This window comes from Oncorhynchus keta, chromosome 24 (genome assembly GCF_023373465.1).
Source record: "Oncorhynchus keta strain PuntledgeMale-10-30-2019 chromosome 24, Oket_V2, whole genome shotgun sequence".
In the NCBI taxonomy this organism is placed as follows: Eukaryota; Metazoa; Chordata; class Actinopteri; order Salmoniformes; family Salmonidae; genus Oncorhynchus; species Oncorhynchus keta.
In genome coordinates this window covers 48,317,109-48,341,000 of record NC_068444.1, presented here as the reverse complement: position 1 = coordinate 48,341,000, position 23,892 = coordinate 48,317,109, and the positions used below count along the sequence as shown (strand labels likewise).

General features: G+C 40.2%; 2 protein-coding genes across 2 annotated transcripts; both read left to right on the top strand.

Moving 5' to 3' along the window:
- Nucleotides 1-11,330: 11,330 nt before the first annotated feature.
- LOC118357657 (homeobox protein Hox-B6b-like) lies at nt 11,331-13,720 on the top strand. The gene is made up of 2 exons (XM_035734990.2): nt 11,331-12,135; nt 12,692-13,720. The coding sequence occupies exons 1-2, from the start codon at nt 11,712-11,714 to the stop codon at nt 12,961-12,963; spliced, it is 696 nt and encodes a 231-aa protein (XP_035590883.1). The 5' UTR covers nt 11,331-11,711; the 3' UTR covers nt 12,964-13,720.
- A 258-nt stretch (nt 13,721-13,978) lies between these two features.
- On the top strand, nt 13,979-16,203 carry LOC118357656 (homeobox protein Hox-B5b-like). The gene is made up of 2 exons (XM_035734989.2): nt 13,979-14,723; nt 15,249-16,203. The coding sequence occupies exons 1-2, from the start codon at nt 14,141-14,143 to the stop codon at nt 15,494-15,496; spliced, it is 831 nt and encodes a 276-aa protein (XP_035590882.1). The 5' UTR covers nt 13,979-14,140; the 3' UTR covers nt 15,497-16,203.
- The last annotated feature ends 7,689 nt before the right edge of the window (nt 16,204-23,892 follow it).

Sequence of the window (23,892 nt, the reverse complement as noted above, 5' to 3'; positions counted from 1 at the left end):
TTTATGACTTGTGACTATTGGATAGTTGGCATAACAAAAGTTTAAATTACAGTTTAGTTATAGCCTACTTTAATATAACGTGCAGCACCCTTTATCGCAACATTTCACATCTCAATAAAAGCACATACATTTTATTGTAACCATGTGCAAAAAATACTACAATTTCTTTCATTCTATTTTTACCAATGACCTGCCACTAAACAAACACTATATGCGTTAGCAACCACAACTGTTTATTTATATTTTTAAATGTAACCTTTATTTAACTAGGCAAGTAAATTAAGAACAAATTCTTATTTACAATAAGAATAGCTCGGACAATTGTGCGTGCCCTATGGGACTCCCAATCAGCCTGGATTCAAACCAGGGACTGTAGTGACGCCTATTGCACTGAGATGCAGTGCCTTAGACTGCTGCACCGCTCTGGAGCCCAAACCAATGAAGTCACTGAAACCCTTAACAAAGAGTTAGTCAGTTTTGGAATGGGTGGCCAGTAATAAACTGCCTGAATATCTCTAAAACGAAGTATTTGGTACAAATCATTCCCTAAGTTTTAGACCTCAGCTGAATCTGGTGTAGCTGTTGAAGAGACGAAATGACTTAGTGTTACCTTATATTGTAAACTGTTCAAAACATATCACTTCAATGGTTGTAAATATGAGGAGAGGTCTGTTCGTGATAAAGAGATGTTCTGCTTTTTTGACCCCAAACTCCACAAAGCAAGTCATGCAGGTTCTAGTTTGATCGTATCTTGATTGTTGTCCAGTCATATGGTCAAGTGCTGAAAAGAAGAACCTAGTTAAGCTGCAGCTGGCCCAGAATAGAGCGGCAAATGTTGCTCTTCATTGTAATGAGAGGGCTAATAAATCAAATTTTATTGGTCACATACACGTGATTAGCAGATGTTATTGCGGGTGTAGCGAAATTGACTACAGGAAAAGGAGGACTGAGCACGCCCCCATTCTCATCAACGTGGCTGTAGTGGAGCATGTTGAGAGCTTCAAGTTCCTTGGCGTCCACATCACCAGCAAACTAACATGGTCTAAGCACACCAAGACAGTCGTGAAGAGGGCACAATAAAACCTATTCCCCCTCAGGAGACTGAAAATATTTGGCATGGGTCCTCAGATCCTCAAAAGGTTTTACAGCTGCATCATCGAGAGCATCCTGACGGATTGCATCACTGCTTGGTATGGCAACTGCTCGGGCTCCGAACGCAAGGCATTACAGAGGGTAGTGCGTAAGGCCCAGTACATAACCAGGGCCAAGCTTCCTGCCATCTGTGTCAGAGGAAGGCCCTAAAAATTGTCAAAGACTCCAACCACCCTAGTCATTGACCAGAGTGCCAAGTCTAAGTTCAAGAGGCGTATAAACAGCTTCTACCCCCAAGCCATAAGACTCCTGAACATCTAATCAAATAGCTACCCAGACTATTTGCATTTCCCCCCTCTTCTACACTGCTGCTACTCTCTGCTTTTATCTATGCATAGTCACTTTAATAATTCCACATACATGTACATATTATCTCAACTACCTCGATCGACACCAGTGTCCCCGCACATTGACTCTGTACTGGTACCCACTGTCACGCTCTGACCTTAGAGATCCTTTATTCTCTATTTGGTTAGGTCAGAGCCTCCAGCGACGGTCTGCAGTCCGGAGCCTCCAGCTACGGTTCCCGGTCCGGAGCCTCCAGCGACGATCTATAGGCCAGAGCTTCCGGCGACGATTCAAGGCCTGCTTCCCCTGGCGAAGATCCACGGTCCGGAGTCCCCGGCGACAATCCATGGTCCAGAGCTTCCGGCGACGATTCCCGCACCAGAGGGGGTACTGTCACGCCCTGACCTTAGAGATCCTTTATTCTCTATTTTGGTTAGGTCGGGGTGTGACTAGGGTGGGCATTCTAGTTTCTTTATTTCTAGGTTGGCTTGGTATGGTTCCCAATCAGAGGCAGCTGTCTATTGTTGTCTCTGATTGGGGATCACATTTAGGCAGTTTTTCCCCACCTGTTTGTTGTGGGATCTTGTTTGTGTATTGTTGCCTTGAGCAATGCATAGCTTCACGTTCGTTTTGTTCTTTATTGTTTTTTGCCCGTTCACGTAATAAAGATGATGAACCCAAACCACGCTGCATTTTGGTCCGATTCTTACAACAACGTTCGTGACACCCGCTGTATATATAGTATTGTTATTTACTGCTACTCTTTAATTATTTGTTATTCTTCTGTCTTACTTCATTTTATTTTTTGGGGGAGGTATTTTCTTAAAACTGCATTGTTGGTTAAGGGCTTTTCACTGTAAGGTGTACCTGTTGTATTCGGCGCATGTGACAAATAAAATTTGATTTGATTTGAATATCTAACAAGTAATATCTAACAAATTACACAACATAGACCCAATACACACAAATCTATGTATGAATGAATTAAGACTATATACACATGGATGAGCAATGTCAGAGCGGAACGGACTAAGATACAGTAGAATAGTATAGAAAACAGTATATACTGTACATATAAGATGCAAGATATGTAAACATTATTAAAGTGGCTAGTGTTTCATTCCTTAAAGTGGCCAGTGATTTCTAGTTTATGCCTATAGGCAGCAGCCTCTGTGCTAGTGATGGCTGTTTAACATACTGATGGCCTTGAGATCCGTTTTTCAGTCTCTCAGTCCCAGCTTTGATGCACCTGTACTGACCTCGCCTTCTGGATGGTAGCGGGCTGGGTGGTTGATGTCCTTGATGATCTGTTTGGCCTTCCTGTGATATCAGGTGCTGTAGGTGTCCTGGAGGGCAGGTAGTTTTCCCCCTGTAATGCATTGGGCAGCCTGCACCACCCTCTGGAGAGCCTTGCGGTTGTGGGTGGTGCAGTTGCCGTACCAGGCTGTGATACAGCCCGACAGGATGCTTTCAATTGTGCATCTGTAAAACTTTGGGAGGGTTTTAGGTACCAAGCCAAGTTTCTTTAGCCTCCTGAGGTTAAAGAGGCTCTGTTGCGCCTTCTGCACCACACTGTCTATGTGGGTGGTCCATTTCAGTTTGTTAGTGATGTGTACGCCAAGAAACTTGAAGCTTTCCACCTTCTCCACTGCAGTCCCATCGATGTAGATAGGGGGGTGCACCCTCTGCTGTTTCCGAAGTCCACAATCATCTCCTTTGTTTTGTTGATGTTAAGTGAGAGGTTGTTTTCCAGACACCACACTCCCAGAGCTCTCCCTGTAGGCTGTCTTGTCATCGTTGGTAATCAAGCTTACTACTGTTGTGTCGTCTGCAAACTTAATGATGGTGTTGAAGTCGTGCCTGGCCGTGCAGTCATGAGTGAACAGGGAGTACAGGAGGGGGCTGACCATGCACCCCTGAGGGGCCCCCGTGTTGAGGATCAGCATTGCGGATGTGTTGTTACCTACCCTTACCACTTGGGGGAGGCCAGGATCCAGTTTCAGAGGGAGGTGTTTAGTCCCAGGGTCCTTAGTTTAGTGATGAGCTTTGAGGGCACTATGGGTGTTGAACGCTGAGCTGTAGACAATGAATAGCATTCTCACATAGGTGTTCCTTTTGTCCAGGAGTGAAAGGGTAGTGTGGAGTGCAATAGAGATTACATCCTCTGTGGATCTTTTGGTGTGGTATGCAAATAGTAGTTGGTCTAGGGTTTCTGGGATAATGGTGTTGATGTGAGCCATAACCAGCCTTTCAAAGCATTTCATGGCTACAGACATGAGTGCCATGAGTCGGTAATCATTTAGGCAGGTTACCTTAGTGTACTTGGGCACAGGGACTATGGTGGTCTGCTTGAAACATGTTGGTATTGCAGACTCAGACAGGGATTGGTTGAAAATATCTGTCAAGACACTTGCCAGTTGGTCAGCGCATGCTCGGAGTACACATCCTGGTAATCCATCTGGCCCTACGACCTTGTGAATGTTGACCTGTTTAAAAGTCTTACTCACATCGGCTGCAGAGAACGTGATCACACAGTCGTCCAGAATAGCTGATGCTCTCATGCATGTTTCAGTGTTACTATTAAGATCGTCTGGTAGGCTTGTGTCACTGGGCAGCTCTTGGCTGTGTCCGTTTGTGGTCTGTAGCAGTTTGCAAGCCCTGCCACATCTGACAAGCGTCGGAGCCGATTCGATCTTAGTCCTGTATTGAGATTTGACTGTTTGATGGTTCGTCGGAGGCATAGCGGGATTTCTTTTAAGCTTCCGGGTTAGAGTCCCGCTCCTTGAATGTGGCAGCTATACCCTTTAGCTCAGTGCGAATGTTGCCTGTAATCCATGGCTTCTGGTTGGGGTATGTATATAGCCTGTACTTTGCCCATTGAAACAGTCTGAGTACTGATTATAAAAAATATAATTGTATTATTGGCCTTTTTGAATGCCTAGAAATCAATAATAAAGGTTATCCATTTGTGGTTAGAAATACATCATAAGGTAGGTAGGCAAATTGAGAACAAGTTCTCATTTACAATTGCGACCTGGCCAAGATAAAGCAAAGCAGTTCGACAGATACAACGACACAGAGTTACACATGTAGTAAAACAAACATACAGTCAATAATACAGTATAAACAAGTCTATATACAATGTGAGCAAATTAGGTGAGAAGGGAGGTAAAGGCAAAAAAGGCCATGGTGGCAAAGTAAATACAATATAGCAAGTAAAACACTGGAATGGTAGTTTTGCAATGGAAGAATGTGCAAAGTAGAAATAAAAATAATGGGGTGCAAAGGAGCAAAATAAATAAATAAATAAATTAAATACAGTTGGGAAAGAGGTAGTTGTTTGGGCTAAATTATAGGTGGGCTATGTACAGGTGCAGTAATCTGTAAGATGCTCTGACAGTTGGTGCTTAAAGCTAGTGAGGGAGATAAGTGTTTCCAGTTTCAGAGATTTTTGTAGTTCGTTCCAGTCATTGGCAGCAGAGAACTGGAAGGAGAGGCGGCCAAAGAAAGAATTGGTTTTGGGGGTGACTAGAGAGATATACCTGCTGGAGCGTGTGCTACAGGTGGGAGATGCTATGGTGACCAGCGAGCTGAGATAAGGGGGACTTTACCTAGCAGGGTCTTGTAGATGACATGGAGCCAGTGGGTTTGGCAATGAGTATGAAGCGAGGGCCAGCCAACGAGAGCATACAGGTCGCAATGGTGGGTAGTATATGGGGCTTTGGTGACAAAACGGATTGCACTGTGATAGACTGCATCCAATTTGTTGAGTAGGATATTGGAGGCTATTTTGTAAATGACATCGCCAAAGTCGAGGATTGGTAGGATGGTCAGTTTTACAAGGGTATGTTTGGCTGCATGAGTGAAGGATGCTTTGTTGCGAAATAGGAAGCCAATTCTAGATTTAACTTTGGATTGGAGATGTTTGATATGGGTCTGGAAGGAGAGTTTACAGTCTAACCAGACACCTAAGTATTTGTAGTTGTCCACGTATTCTAAGTCAGAGCCGTCCAGAGTAGTGATGTTGGACAGGCGGGTAGGTGCAGGTAGCGATCGGTTGAAGAGCATGCATTTAGTTTTACTTGTATTTAAGAGCATTGGAGGCCACGGAAGGAGTTGTATGGCATTAAAGCTTGCCTGGAGGGTTGTTAACACAGTGTCCAAAGAAGGGCCGGAAGTATACAGAATGGTGTCGTCTGCGTAGAGGTGGATCAGGGACTCACCAGCAGCAAGAGCGACCTCATTGATGTATACAGAGAAGAGAGTCGGTCCAAGAATTGAACCCTGTGGCACCCCCATAGAGACTGCCAGAGGTCCGGACAGCAGACCCTCCGATTTGACACACTGAACTCTATCAGAGAAGTAGTTGGTGAACCAGGCGAGGCAATCATTTGAGAAACCAAGGCTGTCGAGTCTGCCGATGAGGATGTGATGGTTGACAGAGTCGAATGTCTTCTTATATACGATCCAGTTAACTAGCCAATGCATCAACATTCTCTATTATCTCAGCAAATTCTCTTCACAGTTGAATATTTGTATCAGGTTCGCTCTCCCCTTGTCTCCCTTCATCACCCCCTCCCTTCTTCCTCTTTCCCCCTTCTGTTGGTTTCTCTCACTTTCCATTTGACAAAGGCGCAATGCTGAAGTCATGCAGTGGATTGTAGACGCCCATCATCGTATCCAAAACATGATCGACTATTCCCTGTGAAGCTGTAGTCCAATCCATCATTCATGTACTTTACATGTATTGAATTGACATGAAAATGTTGGTCTTCGCCGAGGGTTATCTCTCAACTCATGCCTAAACATTCGAAACCTGTCGTTATTCCATGAAGTAGTAGCCTGCCTGTTGAATGAGATTTGAAACAAAGTCGAAAAAAGCTCTTATTTCATTATTGCTCTATTCTCAAAATACAGGAAGAGCGAGTCCTTGCATTCCGATTATGTGCTAGCACATGATTTGGAAAAGTACACCCACCCTCTTCAGCATACGGATACCGTGCCTGTGGCACCATCCAGCAGCAGCATCCCAAGCACTTTCCGGGATACTGTGCCTGTGGCACCATCCAGCAGCAGCATTCCAAGCACTTTCCGGGAAAACCATAATATGGATTGTATCCAGGAGGACTACATTGATCGTCATTTGAAATCCACTGGGTTGCAGATGATTCCGGGTGCGCAGAACATTGCTCCTCTCTGTCGGACCTGTTTCCTTGGATACAAGGTAAATCTGTAAATCAATTTCATGATGTGAGAAAAGGTCTTGCTTCTTATTGTTAGGAATAATACATACACAAACTGTGTGTGTGTTCACTAACGTCTATGGTTTGGGGTAGCCTTTGGTATTGGGTACATTTTTTAGCCTATCTAAATTTGTCTAAAATGATTAATCTCTCAACAGCTACGGGACAGAGAAGAGGCAGACAGACAAGAGTTTCTATTCAACCTTACTTGACTCACCGATCAGTAGATTAAAATCTGGTTTCAAAACAGACTCATAAAATAGAAAAGGGAGAACAAGAAGGACACATTTCCAGTAAATATGCTGGATCAGAATTAAATCGAGAAACAGAGCAAAGAAACTAAGAAAATAAGATTCAGAGGTCAGATGAGGAGGGTAAAGGATAAGACTAGATCTAGACTTGGTGATGGGAGGCCACACAGAGGCCACAACAGTGAAATGTATTGTGTTTATTGATAATTCATTGTCAAGTTGAACTTGACAAGACGTGCACAACTCGCTTTTACGCACCATTTTACACGTCATTCTAATTAGAGGTTTGCGCAAAAGGTTTAAGGTGTGAATCCCCTCTGCGGAAAAGTCTGAACAGGAATTTATGTTGTTAGAATGTATAATTTTGTAACTTAGTGCAGTATGGTCGCACAACTGCCACATTTTCTGGCGCTAATAATAATGATTATTCGTTAGATTGAACTAAACAACTTTGCGCAAATCGAGTCCCTGTCATTTTAAATGGCAGTTTGTTGTCTGTTGTCTTGTCAGGCCTTCGCTGTGGTGGCTATACTGGATGTACACTGTCAATAAAATGTCACCTTTTAAAATGTAAGCCTCACTTTATTGTGAAACATAGTAGGCCTACTTAAAAAGTGTAATTTTGGGGATCTTTGGTATATGGTATTCCCTCAAGAGTTGGTTCTGCGGAAAGGAAAAGGGGAATAAACGTTTACAACCAATATAACATCTTGCAGGTCTGTATCCGGTTTCCTCAGTGTTATATCAATATGTTGAGTATAGGCTAGCCTATACAGTTTGGCACTATCATCTCAAATTCAAAAGACATAAAGGCAATATAGAAAATATATTTTTAGAAGAGTATGTCGGGTAACTGATGCATTTATGCTAATTTGGCAATTTTATATTCATTGGCCTAGCCCTAGTGTAAAAAAAGTGTCTACTGAAGGTTCATGTAAAAATAGTCTGAAAGTGTGGATTAATTAGGGAGTTAATGCCAGGAAGAGGGACAAGCACACGATTTCAATTCATTTTATCCACATTCATGACCCAACAAAGCCCACAGATGTGCAGTTAATGAAAACTGTAATGTATTGAAATCCTTTATGTTAGTTTAATTATTGTTGATAGATTGTTTGCATGTTTCATTTCAAACTGCACTATTAGACAACATCAAATTCAAAAGATCAGAAGATAGCCTCCATAATATACATCATATTTAAGAATTTCCTAGAAAATAATGATAGAAAACGAATTTTCATTTATAATCGTGGATGTTAATTGGGTTATTTCGATAAAAGTAAATACTTACCTTTACGATAATTGAACTAAATAACTGTATTCGGTTTGGGAACCCCGTTTTCGGGAGATTAGGCCGAATTCTCTCTGTAAAAACTTTTGCAGGGGGGTTATGGTTTTATTGCATCTATAAATGTCGGAAATCCTTTTTGTCAACGAAATGAAATTGAACAGGGCACCATGCAAACAGTTGCTGGGGATACGCCTAGCCTAGTTAAATAAAAATTATTTTAAAAAGAGAAATGTTCCATTCATTTAATATTTACTTTTAACTTCATATGCCTTATGTTTTCATACAAGGATATATTTGGTATATATCTCTATCTTAACACACAACTATTTTATATGTGAGCAAAATCTAAAAATCTAACGGAGGGAAATATAACACATTTTGCTTGCATTTGCTTGAAAATGTGTGCTAACGCTATAAAAGTAGGCATACCTAAGGGAGTCATAAAGACTGCACGGTTGATTGTGTTGATATATAGTTTAACTAAATTAATAACTAAATGTAGGCTACTGCAAATGTAGACTAGGCCTAGCCAACTATTATTAGCCGCTACCTATAAGCTTTTAAACCTTTTATCAATCCCTTAAGTAAACGTATAATAGGCTACTTACCCTATAATACAATGTAAATAGTTATCAAACATGTTATAGATTAGCCTATACGCTATAGTGGGGAACTACAATTGGTAATATATGCCATTTATCAGACGCTTTTATCCAAAGCGACTTACAGTCATGTGTGCATACATTCTACGTATGGGTGGTCCCGGGGATCGAACCCACTACCCTGGCGTTACAAGCGCCATGCTCTAACAACTGAGCTACAGAAGCTGCCTTTTGAATTGAATTTATAAGGCATGATCATCAAATTCTCTAAATATGATGCCAACCTGGAATATTATAGGTCTAGCCATTTCGCTTTAAAGACAATTTAGCTTCCAAAAATTGCTTAAGATGCATACCCGTCTTTGAAAGAAAAAGATGGCGATGAAGAAAAACATGTATTCTACTGCTAAATGCTATAAATTTGAGTCTCTTTATGAAAATGTATAACTTTGTGATGGAATTTTACGACTGCCTGGGTTCTGGGATTGGCTGAGGTTGGTCATGTGCACTCTGGACAGGGAACTTTTCCCCCCATGAGGTTATATTGCAGCTGTCTGTTTTCTACGGCTCATTCAGTAACACCTTCGTTTTCTTGGCTCTTTGTCTTAGCTGTGGTTTAATTGTGTCAAAGAAATGTGTCCAGTAACTGTGCAGCTCCACCAACTGAGAGATGGAGTCAATGAGGAATCTCTCATCCAATGCTAGCCTATGCTAATGTGGCCATCTCTGAATTGTACCGTCAAAGAAGACTCAATATACGCCAGGACAGTGGAATATTTATTTTATTTTCAACAGAGGGACTCCTTTAGTCATTGTTATTTACCGTATGAGTTATACCAAAAGAACAACAATTGGATATCTAAAAAGAACCAAGATAATCGCATCCGGAATACCCACAAGTGAAATGATGGATTATAAACAAAGGTAGGTCGTCAAATCTCAGTAATTTCCTATACAACCAAAATCATACTAGAGTAGGCCATTAGAGGTTAAAATTGGATTCGATAAAAATCAGTTACACAAACATTGGTAGCCCTCAAAATGGCTACGGTGTCTTAAAGTATAGCATTGTTTCCATTTGCAAGACCTGGTTGCTATACTGATAATGTGTTAGTGGCAAAATGGCAGCAGCATCTTTGGCGGGTGAGGAAGGTTTCAGATAAATAGGTAGGCCTATATGATACCTCTTGGAATCTGCCACAAATATTCTGCGTTTCGACCGGCAGTCCAATTCATATTAATTCATGCCGCGTTCATATGCTATTCGGAACTAGGAAACAGAAATGTGTGCATTAATTGCGCTTTATGCTGAATTTTCTTCACCTCGTCTCATTTGTTGCTCTTTGACGCCATCTAGGGGCGATAATAGGCCTACATTTGGTGGCGGTGGCACCTCAAAAAAGGCTTCTTTCCCAAAGAAATCCATATTACTTTTGAGTTAAGGGTGTATTCGTTCTCAATTACTTTATTTCCATGATTTACCAAGGTCAATAAATGCATTCAGTAACACACACACATATACACTCAATTGACATATTGGCACATATTATTTGTTTTTTTATTTCTTTCGTTTTTTTTCTTTTAAAATTAAACAAAAGCAAACTGATATGCATTTTGCACAGAAGCTATTGAAGTTGAATAACTGACATTCTGCATACAGCGAAGTCGTAGGATACTAAGCTAAAATGTTTGATTAGTTGTTGAAACAAAGGCCTAATGCTGTTGAAGGAAAATTGAATGTGTACACATATAAACTATTTAACTTGGCTCAGCAAAGGCGTGCATTCCTGACGTTGATTTTAGAAATGATATTGCATTTGGCTACTTGTGATAGATAATACGAAATGATTTTGAATTAGAAATTTGTGTTGACATGTAATTTTCAACAAGGAAAATATAATTTATTGGAAAAAGGAAATGCGTCATGTTGTAAAGAAAGTAGCTTTGTTTATTTACTTTTTAATTTATTGACCGTTTTAGTCATCCAGAAAATAACAATAATAGCATAATAATAATACACATTCAATTAAATAATAAAGGCCTACTGATAATATACTTGGTTTTGATCCGTTGGAAAATAATTTTGCCTCTGTGTGAGCATCTGAGCGTTGATTTGTCCGTGTAGACGTCTTGATCGTGTTTTAGTCTTTATCCTAGAAAGCATAACGAACACGTTAACTTATGGAATGAATGATGAAACATAAATGTTATCCAACAGTTTAAAACAGCTGCATAAAAGTAGAGATTCATTTAGCTGCAACAATGTAATCCCACTGGGCACACACATATTGAATCAAGCGTTGTTTCCACGTGTATTCAATTAAATTACGTTGAACCAATGTAGACTAGACGTTGAATTGACGTCTGTGCCCAGTTGGATATGGCCACTCTTCATTGTGCAACTAGCCTGCTTCTTAGTAATCAGTAATTTACATTTGTGGGTAATTGAAAGTGATAACCAGAGAACAACAGCATTATTCGTCTCAAGTAGGACTACAAATGATTTTTTAAAAGGGGGGCGGTGCTGCCAGCATTATACTATTTATTTATATAATTTGTTTTCATCGAAATTAAGAACGAAAACGAAATACTTCAATTTTGAATAATCGAGGTAGCTCATTTGATATTTGCCTGGGCGCTAAGTTTCCAGTCACTGGTGACCCCTGTACGCAACATGAGCCTCCCAGGAGGGCAATATTGCAACCGCAGACGTTCGCTATTGGCCAGACGCTGATCAGATGGTACAGTTCCCTTCTGCCCTATTCAGTGGCATCACGCAAGCCCCCTTCAGCTAGAACCAAATCTCCGATAAAGTAATGGCAAAACCACTTGGACTATAAAACATTACAGATCATATTCCTCGGAGCATACCGTTATTCATCCAATGAGTTCCTATTTTGTCAACTCAACTTTTCCTGTTTCTCTGCCGGGAGGACAGGAGTCCCTGGGTCAGATACCATTATATTCCTCCGGATATACTGACCCTTTAAGAGACTTTTCTAACGCTACATATGGAGCTGCCAATATGCAAGAGAAGGCTTACCCAACCTCATATTACCAGCAAACGTCTCGTGTCTACGGTCGCCCCAGCACCAGTGCTCCCTGCGACTACCCAGCTGGAACATTTTACAAGGACAGTGACCGTTCGTGCGCTTTCGCAAGTCGAGAGGAGCAGCCGCTCGTAGTAACTCAGGATCAGCGCAGGTCAGAGAGCCTCGAGCAAAATGTACACATAACCACTGGTGTGGACGACAAGTCTTCTTCTCTGCTTTATCCGTGGATGCAAAGGATGAATTCTTGCACCGCCGGTGAGTGAAACTTTTTTATTTGTAAAGATTGTTTTAAACTTCTGACCTGTTTACAATCAGCATGTTGCCTATTAATCATGTGACTACTGTAACAGCCTGTCCACAATATGCATTCAGATTTTAGTCCATAAGTAACCGTTTCTTATGCAATTAAGACGGGGAGAAATAATTTCAATTTTGAAAAGAGGAATAATTCTACAAGACATTGTGTGAACACATGCATGATGTATTGGATTCAATAGCCTAGGACGTGATTCACGTGAAAAATATCTGAACAGATAAACTCGTTTTGTATAGGAAACAAAATGTTGCTAAGCTATGTCAAAATACAGTAGTCTATCATGTGAATCAAAAATCATTACTATAGGCTAATGGGGGCAAATGTAATACATCCAATAATAATAGTAGTCTATGATAATAGTTATTAATAGGGATTATAAAAGTATAGATCATAAAAGTGATAATAGTGTAAAGGTTATCATCAATATTTTAGCCTGTCTTATCCCTTTGTTTCTTACATAATGGCTGACTTTTATTAGCTTTTCTTTTTTTGCAGGGACCTTTGGCAGCAGTGGGCGCAGGGGCCGTCAGACCTATACTCGATACCAGACTCTAGAGCTCGAGAAAGAATTTCATTTCAATAGGTATTTGACCAGGCGTCGTCGAATCGAGATTTCGCATGCTCTATGTCTCACTGAACGCCAGATAAAGATTTGGTTCCAGAATCGCAGAATGAAGTGGAAAAAGGAGAACAAAGTTATGAATCCTTCGAAACCCAGCGACGACGAAGAGGAAAATAAGACGGGTTATAAGACACTGAATAAATAAGCTACACAAGCCATAACTATTGTAACATGAATTGAGAGTTGTTGGATTTTTGTTGTTGTTTTTCAGAAAATAGCTGCATAAGGCCTACACATTTTTGTGAAATATGTCAATAGGCCTAGACTAATATATTTGCACGATTAAATAGCGTATGTAGGTTAGAAACAGGTTTAAAACAACTGTAGGCTAGCCTATTCTTATTTGATCGTATTTGTGTTTTTAGTTTTGTCAATCTATTTGCTTGACAGTGAAATAAATACACTCGCACATAATTGCAAGGGCACCATTTTTTTTTGCAGGGGTGTTGATGTGCAACAACAGGCCTCGTCAAAATGACACGATAATTCAATAGTTTGCTTCAAAAATGTCCTTAATATCGATACAAGAGAGAGGCTTTGTCATAGCCCAGTGTGTGTTGTATATTGTTCGTTTTTGCCTTTTACATCGCTTTGTCATGTTCAATTGAATCATGTTTTGACAAGTTATTTATTGTGCACTTGCACATCTGGATGTCATGTGTGATGTAAGCAATGTTTTGCCATCTTTTATAAATACAAATAAAGCATTGTTTGGTTGTATGAATATTTAATAGAAAGTTTGATTGTTTTATTGATGTACAGGCTGGTTTCATAATTATTGTATTATTATTATTTCCTGTAAATATTGACATAGTTGAGCAAGCCCAACCTTTAGTCTCTCTATCTTTAATGATCAACATGCTAATGTATTACTATAACAGATTACTTGGATACATGTCTGAGATACCTGTTGTTAAAAGAGTTTAGCTTACTTTTTATGTCCGAGAATGTTCTAATAAATTAAGAATGAAAAAATCCTGCATAGCGTCCTCACTGACAGTTACCTCCACTGCCAGTAGATGACGCTGTCTGCCTACTTTGATTTTAGGGCGCAATGGGGAGGCACCATTGATTTGAGCATAACGACCATCATTTCGTCATCATTTGTAACCATAGAGCATGAATTACCTCTTGAAGTCATCAGTGAGAATTTACGACTGGTCAACAAAGGCACGTGATTCCCGAGCGCTCTCCCATATTTGGCCGCATACCTGGCAAAGTTCAGTAGGCTTCATTGCTATAATTCATGATTACATCATAAATCGTGAAGCAGAGGATTATAGCGACAAAGATCTACAAATCCAGTCTTTAAAAACAACCAAATGAGCTCTTACTTTGTTAACTCGTTTTCAGGGCGCTATCCGAATGGCTCCGACTATCAGTTATTAAATTATGGGACTAACGGCGCTGTGAACGGTACGTTTAGGGATTCTGGCACCATGAACTCCGGGTCTTTCGGCTGCAACTACAATGGCATGGACCTAACCGTAAATCGCACCAACACTGGTAACCACTTCGGGGCTGTTGGGGATGATACCCGTGGTTTCCCGTCCACGGGCACGGACGCCCGGTACAGACAGCCGACCTGCTCACTCTCGTCTCCACATCCACACCCCCTGCCTTGCGGCACCCCCGAGTCTTTGGAAATAAAAAGCCCCTCTCCTCCATCTGACCGGACCACGACCTCGGGCGGCAATAATAATCTCAACAAAGGCAACAACAGTCATTTCACAGAGATAGAGGATACCGCCGTTGTCTCTGAGTCCGAGGAAGGTGCACACACAAGCAGCACGGCTCCCCGGGCGCAACAACCACAACAGGAGTCCAACGCAACCTCTACGACGGCGAACGATTGCCAAACGCCACAAATATTCCCTTGGATGCGGAAACTGCACATTAACCATGGTACATCTTCTACTGTGTTTTGCGGTGGTCTTGCTTTGGAGTCGATTGCATGCTTGCTGTTGTGTTTTGCTATAATCTAAATTTGTAGCATCATAAATCTGTCAAGTGTTGCTTGAACTAAGGTCACTAAGGATGGTATATGGCAACGGATGGGGTAGCATTTTAATGATCATTGTTTTTGTTTTTTGACGGGGTCCAGTGCAAGACAACACATAATAATTGGTAACCTATGCAGGAAATGTGAATTGAAAACAGTATGAATTCAGAAAATGACTGTTCGAATATTGAATTTAAACGTTGGACAATTGGTGGGTATTTATATTTATGGCTGGAAGCAAGTTCTATTTCTGGTTCTGTAGCTACAATACGTGCATGGCACGCGCCCGCTTGCAGCCTATTCCACACCTATATCTGCTCCATATTTCGTCTATTCTGTTGACTAAACATGTTTATTCTTGTAATGTTTGAAATTATATTTCCCCTATGTGTTGTCCACTTCTAATTTTGATTTTCCATACAATTTAGAAATGGCTGGACCTGATGGGAAAAGGGCCCGGACAGCGTACACCCGCTACCAGACGCTAGAACTGGAGAAAGAATTTCACTTCAATAGATACCTAACCCGGAGGAGGAGAATAGAGATAGCCCACACTTTGTGCCTCACGGAACGACAAATAAAAATATGGTTCCAGAATCGACGGATGAAATGGAAGAAGGACAATAAACTGAAAAGTATGAGTCTGGTTACAGGAGGTAGCGCGTTCCATAACTGAGCTCGAACTGCAAGTGATGATAAGGGGGAATCCGGAGTGTAAAACTAAAGCGCAGCACCTTTCGGCATTGTTGTGATTTTAGACGGAAAGATGTTCTGTGGTCTTAAACAGGCGTTTAGTTTTCCATTGTGTTATGGTAACCTGTAGAACTTATCTTTGGAAATATGGGGGGGGGAAAAGACTCATTGTCGAAGGGTTTAAAGCCATGTGCTCTGTTTTATCACTTGAAGGTTGTCATGTTTCACGTGAGCTCTTATATTGTGTAAACCGTCTAACAGGTGTAACGTGTACAGTAGACTATGTTTCCACACCATATGCTGCTCTTCATTGAATGTAAACCTGTAGATGATGGGATCATTCAAAGCGCTTTAGTGTACGTTTTAATGCTGTATTTATGCTTGATTATCGTGGCCAGAGCCTTAGGTTTTCAAGGAGGTTTAAAAATACAAGTATATATGTTATGTAGACTATACCAAATGCACAAATATATCAATTGTAATTGTTTAGAACTAAGTACTTATTATGTTGCATACTAATGTGAATGTAGGCTATTCAACATTTCAATGTGATCCATTAGTAGTGGACAAGGATGGAGTGGTATTCTGTGGATTAGCCTGTAAGGCAACAGTGATTTTGCCAATTAAGCTTTTTGTATTTGTATGTGAATCTATAGAGCTGGAAATAAAGTTTCTCTCCATCGCTTGATATATTTGAAGCAAAGTATTGCAATTAATTCACCTCTTCATTAAACATATTACAAAATAAGACATTAGCCCCACAAATGTTGAATGCAATATTGAACATATTCTATCGACACAAATATATATAGCCTAACACTGGTGAACGTAAACCATTCATGGCATTTTGTACTACTTGTGCCAACAATTTAGACCTAGCCTACTTCACCTTGCCACGTTCAAACAAATTCACTTCATATAAAACATTTTTCTATAGCTTTTGTGCTGTTTTAAATTAATATATTATATAATAACATATTAACAAAAATAATTTCCATAGACGTTTCTATGCATACTATCGTTTTGAGATTACTTTTTGGGGCTAGGTTCATACGTGGATTACATTTGAGTCAGGTTTGTTGTCGATTTAATGTGGCAAGTATTTGTATTGTTTTAGTCCAAGCTATATTGTCCACTTATAAAGTGCCCGACAAGGCTATTGGAGTCATTATTTTTGCAAGCTGGCCTTCTTTACCAGAAAAACAAACGTTGAGCCTTTTAAACTTACCCTCTAACGATTTTGGGTTGAGTTGCTCTTCTATTTGCTTGTCATTTAGATATTCGGTTCCCCATCCAATGTCCCAAGATGTAGGCTGTTTTACAGGTGCATGGCTCGAAGTTAGTAAATGTCTCCGTACCATAGAACATATAACCCCTTTACTGACTTTGAAAGGTCACGTGGGGTCCATAAAGTTCGTTCTATGGTTTTGGGGAGTAGGCAATGTACTATATAATTCACATTCTTTAAGGAAAGTGACGGTTTAACTGCTGCGAGGGGATTAGAAAGGGTTGTGGACTGGATAGCACTAGTCTTGGGATTGAAAGTTCATATCAGAAATGCAGTGATAAAGTCAAATAAATCTTCCACTTTATAGGATTATAATGAAACAAATATTGATGTTATTCATGTTAGGTTTAGCCTCAAAATACATTATTTTAAGAATCCATGGATTATAATCGAATTATTGGCTACCTAAACTCCAGCAAATAAGAATGAATTAATTCATTTTGTGCTGCGTAAAACTAGAAAAACTGAGGGAAATTCTGTGGCTTTATGAACAGGGCACTAAGTAATTACATTTCTAGATTGATTTAATTGAACCTCGTGCAGTCAGTGTAGAGGTTCTGATATGAGAAGGAAATTAAAGTCAACAGTTGCTTTGATGGAAAGTCAATGTAGGCTTTACTATACTGCATATGGCTCAGACTGAATTCAGAAAATTCGGGAAAAATCTTGATGTGAAATTCAAGTCTGTATACAAAAACTGGACCGTCTTGATAAAAGGAAATCTGTCGTTCTGCCTAAGGTATAGACACGAACTTGAGGGTTTTGTGTCGATCTCCAAGATAAGCCGTTGAACGTGCGTCTACGTGAACGTGATAACTTTGGGGATCAGACCTCAGACGATTTGAAGATATATGAAGATATAACAATATTAATGTTAGGCTTTATGATTCTATAAACGCATCACCCACTCATCCTGATTGTATAGGCTTGTGTATGCCAAGGACTTACGTACGACTTGTGTACTTGTAAAATAGCTTACATTGTAATTAGGCCTATCCGTTGCTATAGGTACTTTCTCGCCTTTTTTTATTTTTTATTTTACCTTTTTTTAACTAGGCAAGTCAGTTAAGAACAAATTCTTATTTTCAATGACGGCCTAGGAACAGTGGGTTAACTGCCTGTTCCGGGGAAGAACGACAGATTTTTACATAGTCAGCTCGGGGGTTTGAACTTGCAACCTTTAAGTTACTAGTCCAATTCTCTAACCACTAGGCTACCCTGCCACCGCTTTTTTAAATGCATCATGTCTTTTCAAAGTTTGATATTTTTCCCATTGCGTACCTGACCAAATTGTATAAATTGCGTAGTGATATCCAATCAAATCTAGACCAAATATGAAAACACTGTTTTTGACATCTTTCGTAAAAATATGTAATCTACTAATCGAAAATTCAACTAAATGCAATATTCCAGAAGATGTCGGACACTTTTTTTGCTTAAATAATTAAGCAAGATGTTATTAAAAATAAAGATGCTAAAGCACACACACGCCAATGTTTTCCATTGGGTTGAAACAGTTCCACTATTCATAACTGTTAAATAGCCATTTAACCAGGGTAATGAGTATTGAATATTGATAGAGGTAATCTGTGCACGGAGCTCATTAATAATTCATAGACCTGGGATCATAGCGAGGTCACTAGACGAGAGCCACAGTCCACAGATGCAAAGCCGAGGCTCTAACCTACAATACCAATAGGCCTGTTTCTCAGACACCATCCTCGAAATACATAGGCCTACACGAGACAAGTCTGAATCATTTTTTCATGTGTGCTTTTGGAAGCGTAAATCCTAGCCTATGGAATTGTACCTTGTGTATTCTGTATGGATTTACGCATACATAATTCATGTTTTGTGTTGAATTGGCTGTTTCATATTTTTACATTTCTAGGCCTACTTATTATTAAATAAAATACAATTGCAGTGATATTATTTACACATGTATTAGTCTGTAGGCCGATTTTTTTGTGTGTGAAAATTATTAGTTTGGAATCAAGTTTCATATTGAAAACACATTGGGAGATCAACATATTTTTTATTTCTCTGAAAACATGTCTTGCAGAAAATGCAATCGAACAAATATTTGTATATGCATGGATAGCTGGCATAATAATCTTGCCTCACAAAGTGACCTCAAAGTAAATCTTAAAACATGCGATTTGAGCAGAGAGGCCTATGCGTTTTCAGTGACGTGTTGTAACGCCACCTGCACACCAGCAGAGCGCGCTTCAGACCGGGCTCACTGTTATGGCTCGCAATCCATCTAGGCCTATGAACATGTTATAGCCTATGAACATGTTATAGCCTACAAATGGATCACATTTATGACGTTTAGAAGTGTTTAAATTACTTGTAAAAAAGGTCTGATTATAAAGACAATGGACTATATTTCAAATGAGGGGCGATACAATTACATTTTCTCGAGTATAACATGTAAAACCCTTCTGGATTAAAAATCATTCATTTTATTCGGAATTCTGTTTTAATGAATGCACGGTCTAGGCCTATACATACTGTTTGCTATTTAACTCTAGTAAATCACTATACATTTCATTGCTGATCTCTTAGGCCTGCATTATTCAATATCATCGAACAAATCAGAAATTGTTAATGTGTGAGGCCTTGAGGGAGGGGTGAAACGCAGGTCACAACGTCTAACAAATATTAAAATGCCATGGGATTCGTGAGGCGCGCGGATCATCAAAGGCTTCATGTCAAAAAACGAGATTAATCAGAAATCTCTTGTGTCCACCTTTTAGGGGGCAGGATTTTCACGATGAAAGAGCACCAGTAGGCCAACTACATGCTTTTTGAATAGGAGAGACAAGTGGTGTTTGCACGGGAAGGCAGGACCAAACATGAGTTAGGACCCAGTGGCCATATGATGTGATAAAGACCCCTTTTCTGGTTGAAATCTGGTCGACGTTTTATACCAGATCACAACTAGATTAAAACGTATTTTTCATTACATCTTTTTGAAGTCATGAAAAATAGGCCTACATCTTATTTTCGTTGATATCTGGTTTTTAGTTGTAATCTGATTGAACTACTGACCAGTTATCTAAATGCTACTCAAATAGACACCAATCTATATAAACATGTGCATGTGTTTGTGGGCCATGCACGCTTTGGAGATAGCCTAAGACTCTAGAGCCATTACAATTATTACAATTGGAATATAATGTTCTTTTTCAGCAGGGTTTGCATGATTCAGTTTAAGCACAATTGGAAAACAACAGCTGGCAGAGCGCACCAACGCGAGTTAGGGTCTACTGCATCCAGTCAACACGCTGGACTCGGGTCTATTCCGTTTGAGACTCGACATGGACTTGGATTCAAGGGGCTTCATGCAGGCGAACTCTTCCCGAGTCCGGCAGAATCACATTACTCTGGGTTCCGGCTACTGGGTTCCAGCTACTCGGGCCGAGTACACTTCAATTTATCCTGCCCGATTAACTTTTTCAGGAGTTGGGACATTTTAGGTTTTTATTGGGCAGGTGATGAAATACCAAATTTTACAAAACATTTTTTAAAATAGATTTCACCTCCAAGTCATCGAATTTATCAAAACCAAAAACGTATGACAGTCTCTGCGGTCCAACAGCTATCAGAGATGGTCCGTAATGTAGCGAATCTCCGATGCTATAAACGCTTTTGATTTTACTACAGTCTATATGACAGTTTTTCGTAGTTGCAGTCCACCCAATTCAAAAGTGCACATTCACTTCCATAACATGTGTTCTAGGCTACCAGCAAGAAAGGTAAACATGCACAACAATACAGGATACCCTCACAAAAACTCACTGCCGTTAAAATGCAGTACAATTAAATGATGATTGTTTAATTAATGCTACCTGGTAGCTTGCTGTGTGTGTTGGTTTCTAATGGTAATCTTTTGTCTGTCTTAGCTAATTGCACTACTAACTGTGCTGCACACTTTCTTCTGTTCCGCTGAATGTCATTTTGATGTTCTATTATAACTAACTAAATTCGTTATCAGAATGTAACAAATAACACATAGGCCTATGCCATTTATTTAAATATCCTACTACAATCCACCAGGACAAAAACCCTTTTGTTATGCATTTATTTCCATCAATAATTAGTAAAAAATATTATTCACCTGAATTTGACACTGATAATATGATACATTTTCTCTTAATAAAGATTTTAAGCAACATAATGTGTGTACTAATTTTACTTTAATTTCAGTAGCTAAATAAGGAGGTAGGCATATCTACGGATGTCCAGAGAGGACATATTCATTTTAAAAACTATTCCATCGTTATGTCAAGATCACAACTTATTTATCTCATCATCACTACATAACAAAAGTTGTTTTGTGTAGATCACAAGATAATTGTCTCATGATCAAGACATAACGAACGTTGTTTTGTCGAGATCATGAGATAAACTCTATAAATAGGAGTGTTAATATTGTTGATAGATTGATAGTATGGCTGAGGAGGCAGAGCCTACAGTGGATCAGCACATACGTATTTATTGATTGCTACACTAAGGGATCAGATTTCATGCTAACATCATGCTTTTATTTGTGTTTGGAGCTAGAATGTTAGCAAGCTAAATTACCCCTGTCTCGAGCTAAGAGCTAGTGGGGGAGCTAAGCCCCCCGTGGGGCATTTAAGCCCTGAACAATACCCGACAGGCACGTCTCCCAGGCTGTGTGCCACCCCCAAGCCAACAGCCAGTATGCAACAGCATGCAAGCAACAACTCAGCTAACTTGGCTAGTCTTGTGAGCTAGCGACCTAGCTAGTTAACAAGGTAGTCTTGTTGGTTATTAGCTTGCATTACTGATATGTGTATAATTGTAAGGGTCACCATGTTTTATGGATATTATTTACATTTACAGAGTAGGTGAGCTCCATTCCTGACAGGCTGATCAGATTAAATTTCAGCCTCAGAGCTTGATCAGATTCAGGATTATCAACCTGTTTCATATGTAAAGCTCCTTGCAGGCATTTTAGCAGTCAGTGCATTATGAGTGAGTGCACTCTATTGCTGGCAGTCTGATAAGATTCAATAGCAGCCTCAGAGGCTGATAAGTCAGGGTGCCGCCTTGTAGGCTGTCTGCAAGGAGCCTTACATATCAAACAGCCTACAAGGCAGCATCCTGATTTATCAGCCTCTGAGGCTGCTATTGAATCTGATCACCCTGCCAGGAAGAGCTCACCCACTCTGGATGATATGCATCAGCCTATAAAGCGCCGATAGCTAATCTGCCTGCAAGGAGCCTTACCTAGAAAAAGCCTACATAACAGCATCCTGACTAATCCGTCTCTGAGGCTGAAATTGAATCTGATTAGCTTGTCAGGAATGGAGCTCACCCACTGTCAATTTGAATATTATCCACAAAATATGAAATGTCCCTTGTAATTATACTCATATCAGATATGCAAGCTTACCACCAGCATAGATAACAAGCTAGCTACCTAGCTAGCTCACAAGCAAAATTCGCTGCCCGTTGTTTCTTGCATGTGATCGGCTGTGGTCTTGGGGGCTGCACGAAGCCTGGGAGACAGTACAGCCTGACAGGCATGTTCAGGGCTTAAATGACCCACGAGTTCATTGTGATCAATGCAGCCACAGGGCTCCTTGATGAGGTGGTTATCGTGTATCTGAACAACTGAATGGTTGATGTGTGGTATTTTTGCTTATCTCGTGGTCTCGATAAAACTTATTGTGATCATGAGTTAAATAAGTTGTGATCTCGAAATAATGATGGAATAGTTTTTTTATTCATATGTCCTCTCCTGACTTCGGTACATATCAGTTCAAGCTAAAACTTGGATTGAAATATGTGCCTTGCGCGCAGCAATAGATATATGTTACTTTTGTAAGTAAATCGGCGGTTAGTTAGGGAGAAGAACATCAAGGAAATATTTGCTAATTAATTTTAGCTAGCTTACATTAGCTCTCTGGCTAATCCTCCATGGACATGGTAAGTTTTAATTTTTACCTTTTCTAGCTAGCTAGCTAGCTAGCTAACATTTTGACATTTTTATATCTGTTTAGTTAATGACAGTAAATGTATGTATGTGTATGTGTTCTCTCTGTCTGTGTGTGTGTGTGTGTGTGTGTGTGTGTGTGTGTGTGTGTGTGTGTGTGTGTGTGTGTGTGTGTGTGTGTGTGTGTGTGTGTGTGTGTGTGTGTGTGTGTGTGTGTGTGTGTGTGTGTGAGAAAGAAACAGAGAGATGATCACAATAACTTTGACATTGTCATGTCAACGTTGTCATGCAAGCTGTGTGCATGTGTGTGGGTGTTCTGTGTGAGAAGGGGGGATGGTCACAATAACTTATGGAAAAGATTGTCATCGTGTCAACATTGTGTCATGCTAACTGTGTGTGTGAGTCAGAGAGTGTGTGTGAGAGAGACATTGTAAACTAGCCTAATCCTTGAAACATGTATCCCCAATATGAATGGAATGTTTTTCTTGATTCATCAGGGACCCTTGTATTTTTGTATTTGACAATACATTTTGCCTATCCCTGCTCCCCCTCAACACTCATCCTAACGTTACACCTCAACTGCCTTTTTCAATTCTTGATTCTCTTTTTGCAGGGATTTTTGAGCTTGTATGGAAGAATGAAGGACGGAACAAAGGGAAGGAGTACAGAAGTTGTGCAGCCTGCTGATTAAGAAATATAAATAGACAGGAAAACATAGGCTCTCTCTCTCCATTTGTCTTCCTGACTGACAGATTGCTGGGGGGCAACATAGTCAATGTACTTGCGAGGCTAATTCTAACTTAGTCAAGACCATAGCTAATGGTTAATTAATCAATGTTCGTCTCGGTCTTTACAGTTCCTGAAACGTCAATTACCTGATGCGAGGCGAGATTCTCAATTGCATACTCCTGGTGTCCTCTCTCCTCGCTTCACTCTCAAAACCCATTGGAGGAGAAGCTCAGAAGGGAGGGACCGCTGGCTTTCTCATCGAATGGGGTTTGAGAAGGAGGCAAGGAGAGAGGAGAGACAACGTGAAGAGTATGCCATTGAGATTCTCCCATGGCCTCTACAGCACTGCTTGGCCGCCCACTCAGTTACCTATTCTGCCACACCACAGGGAAAG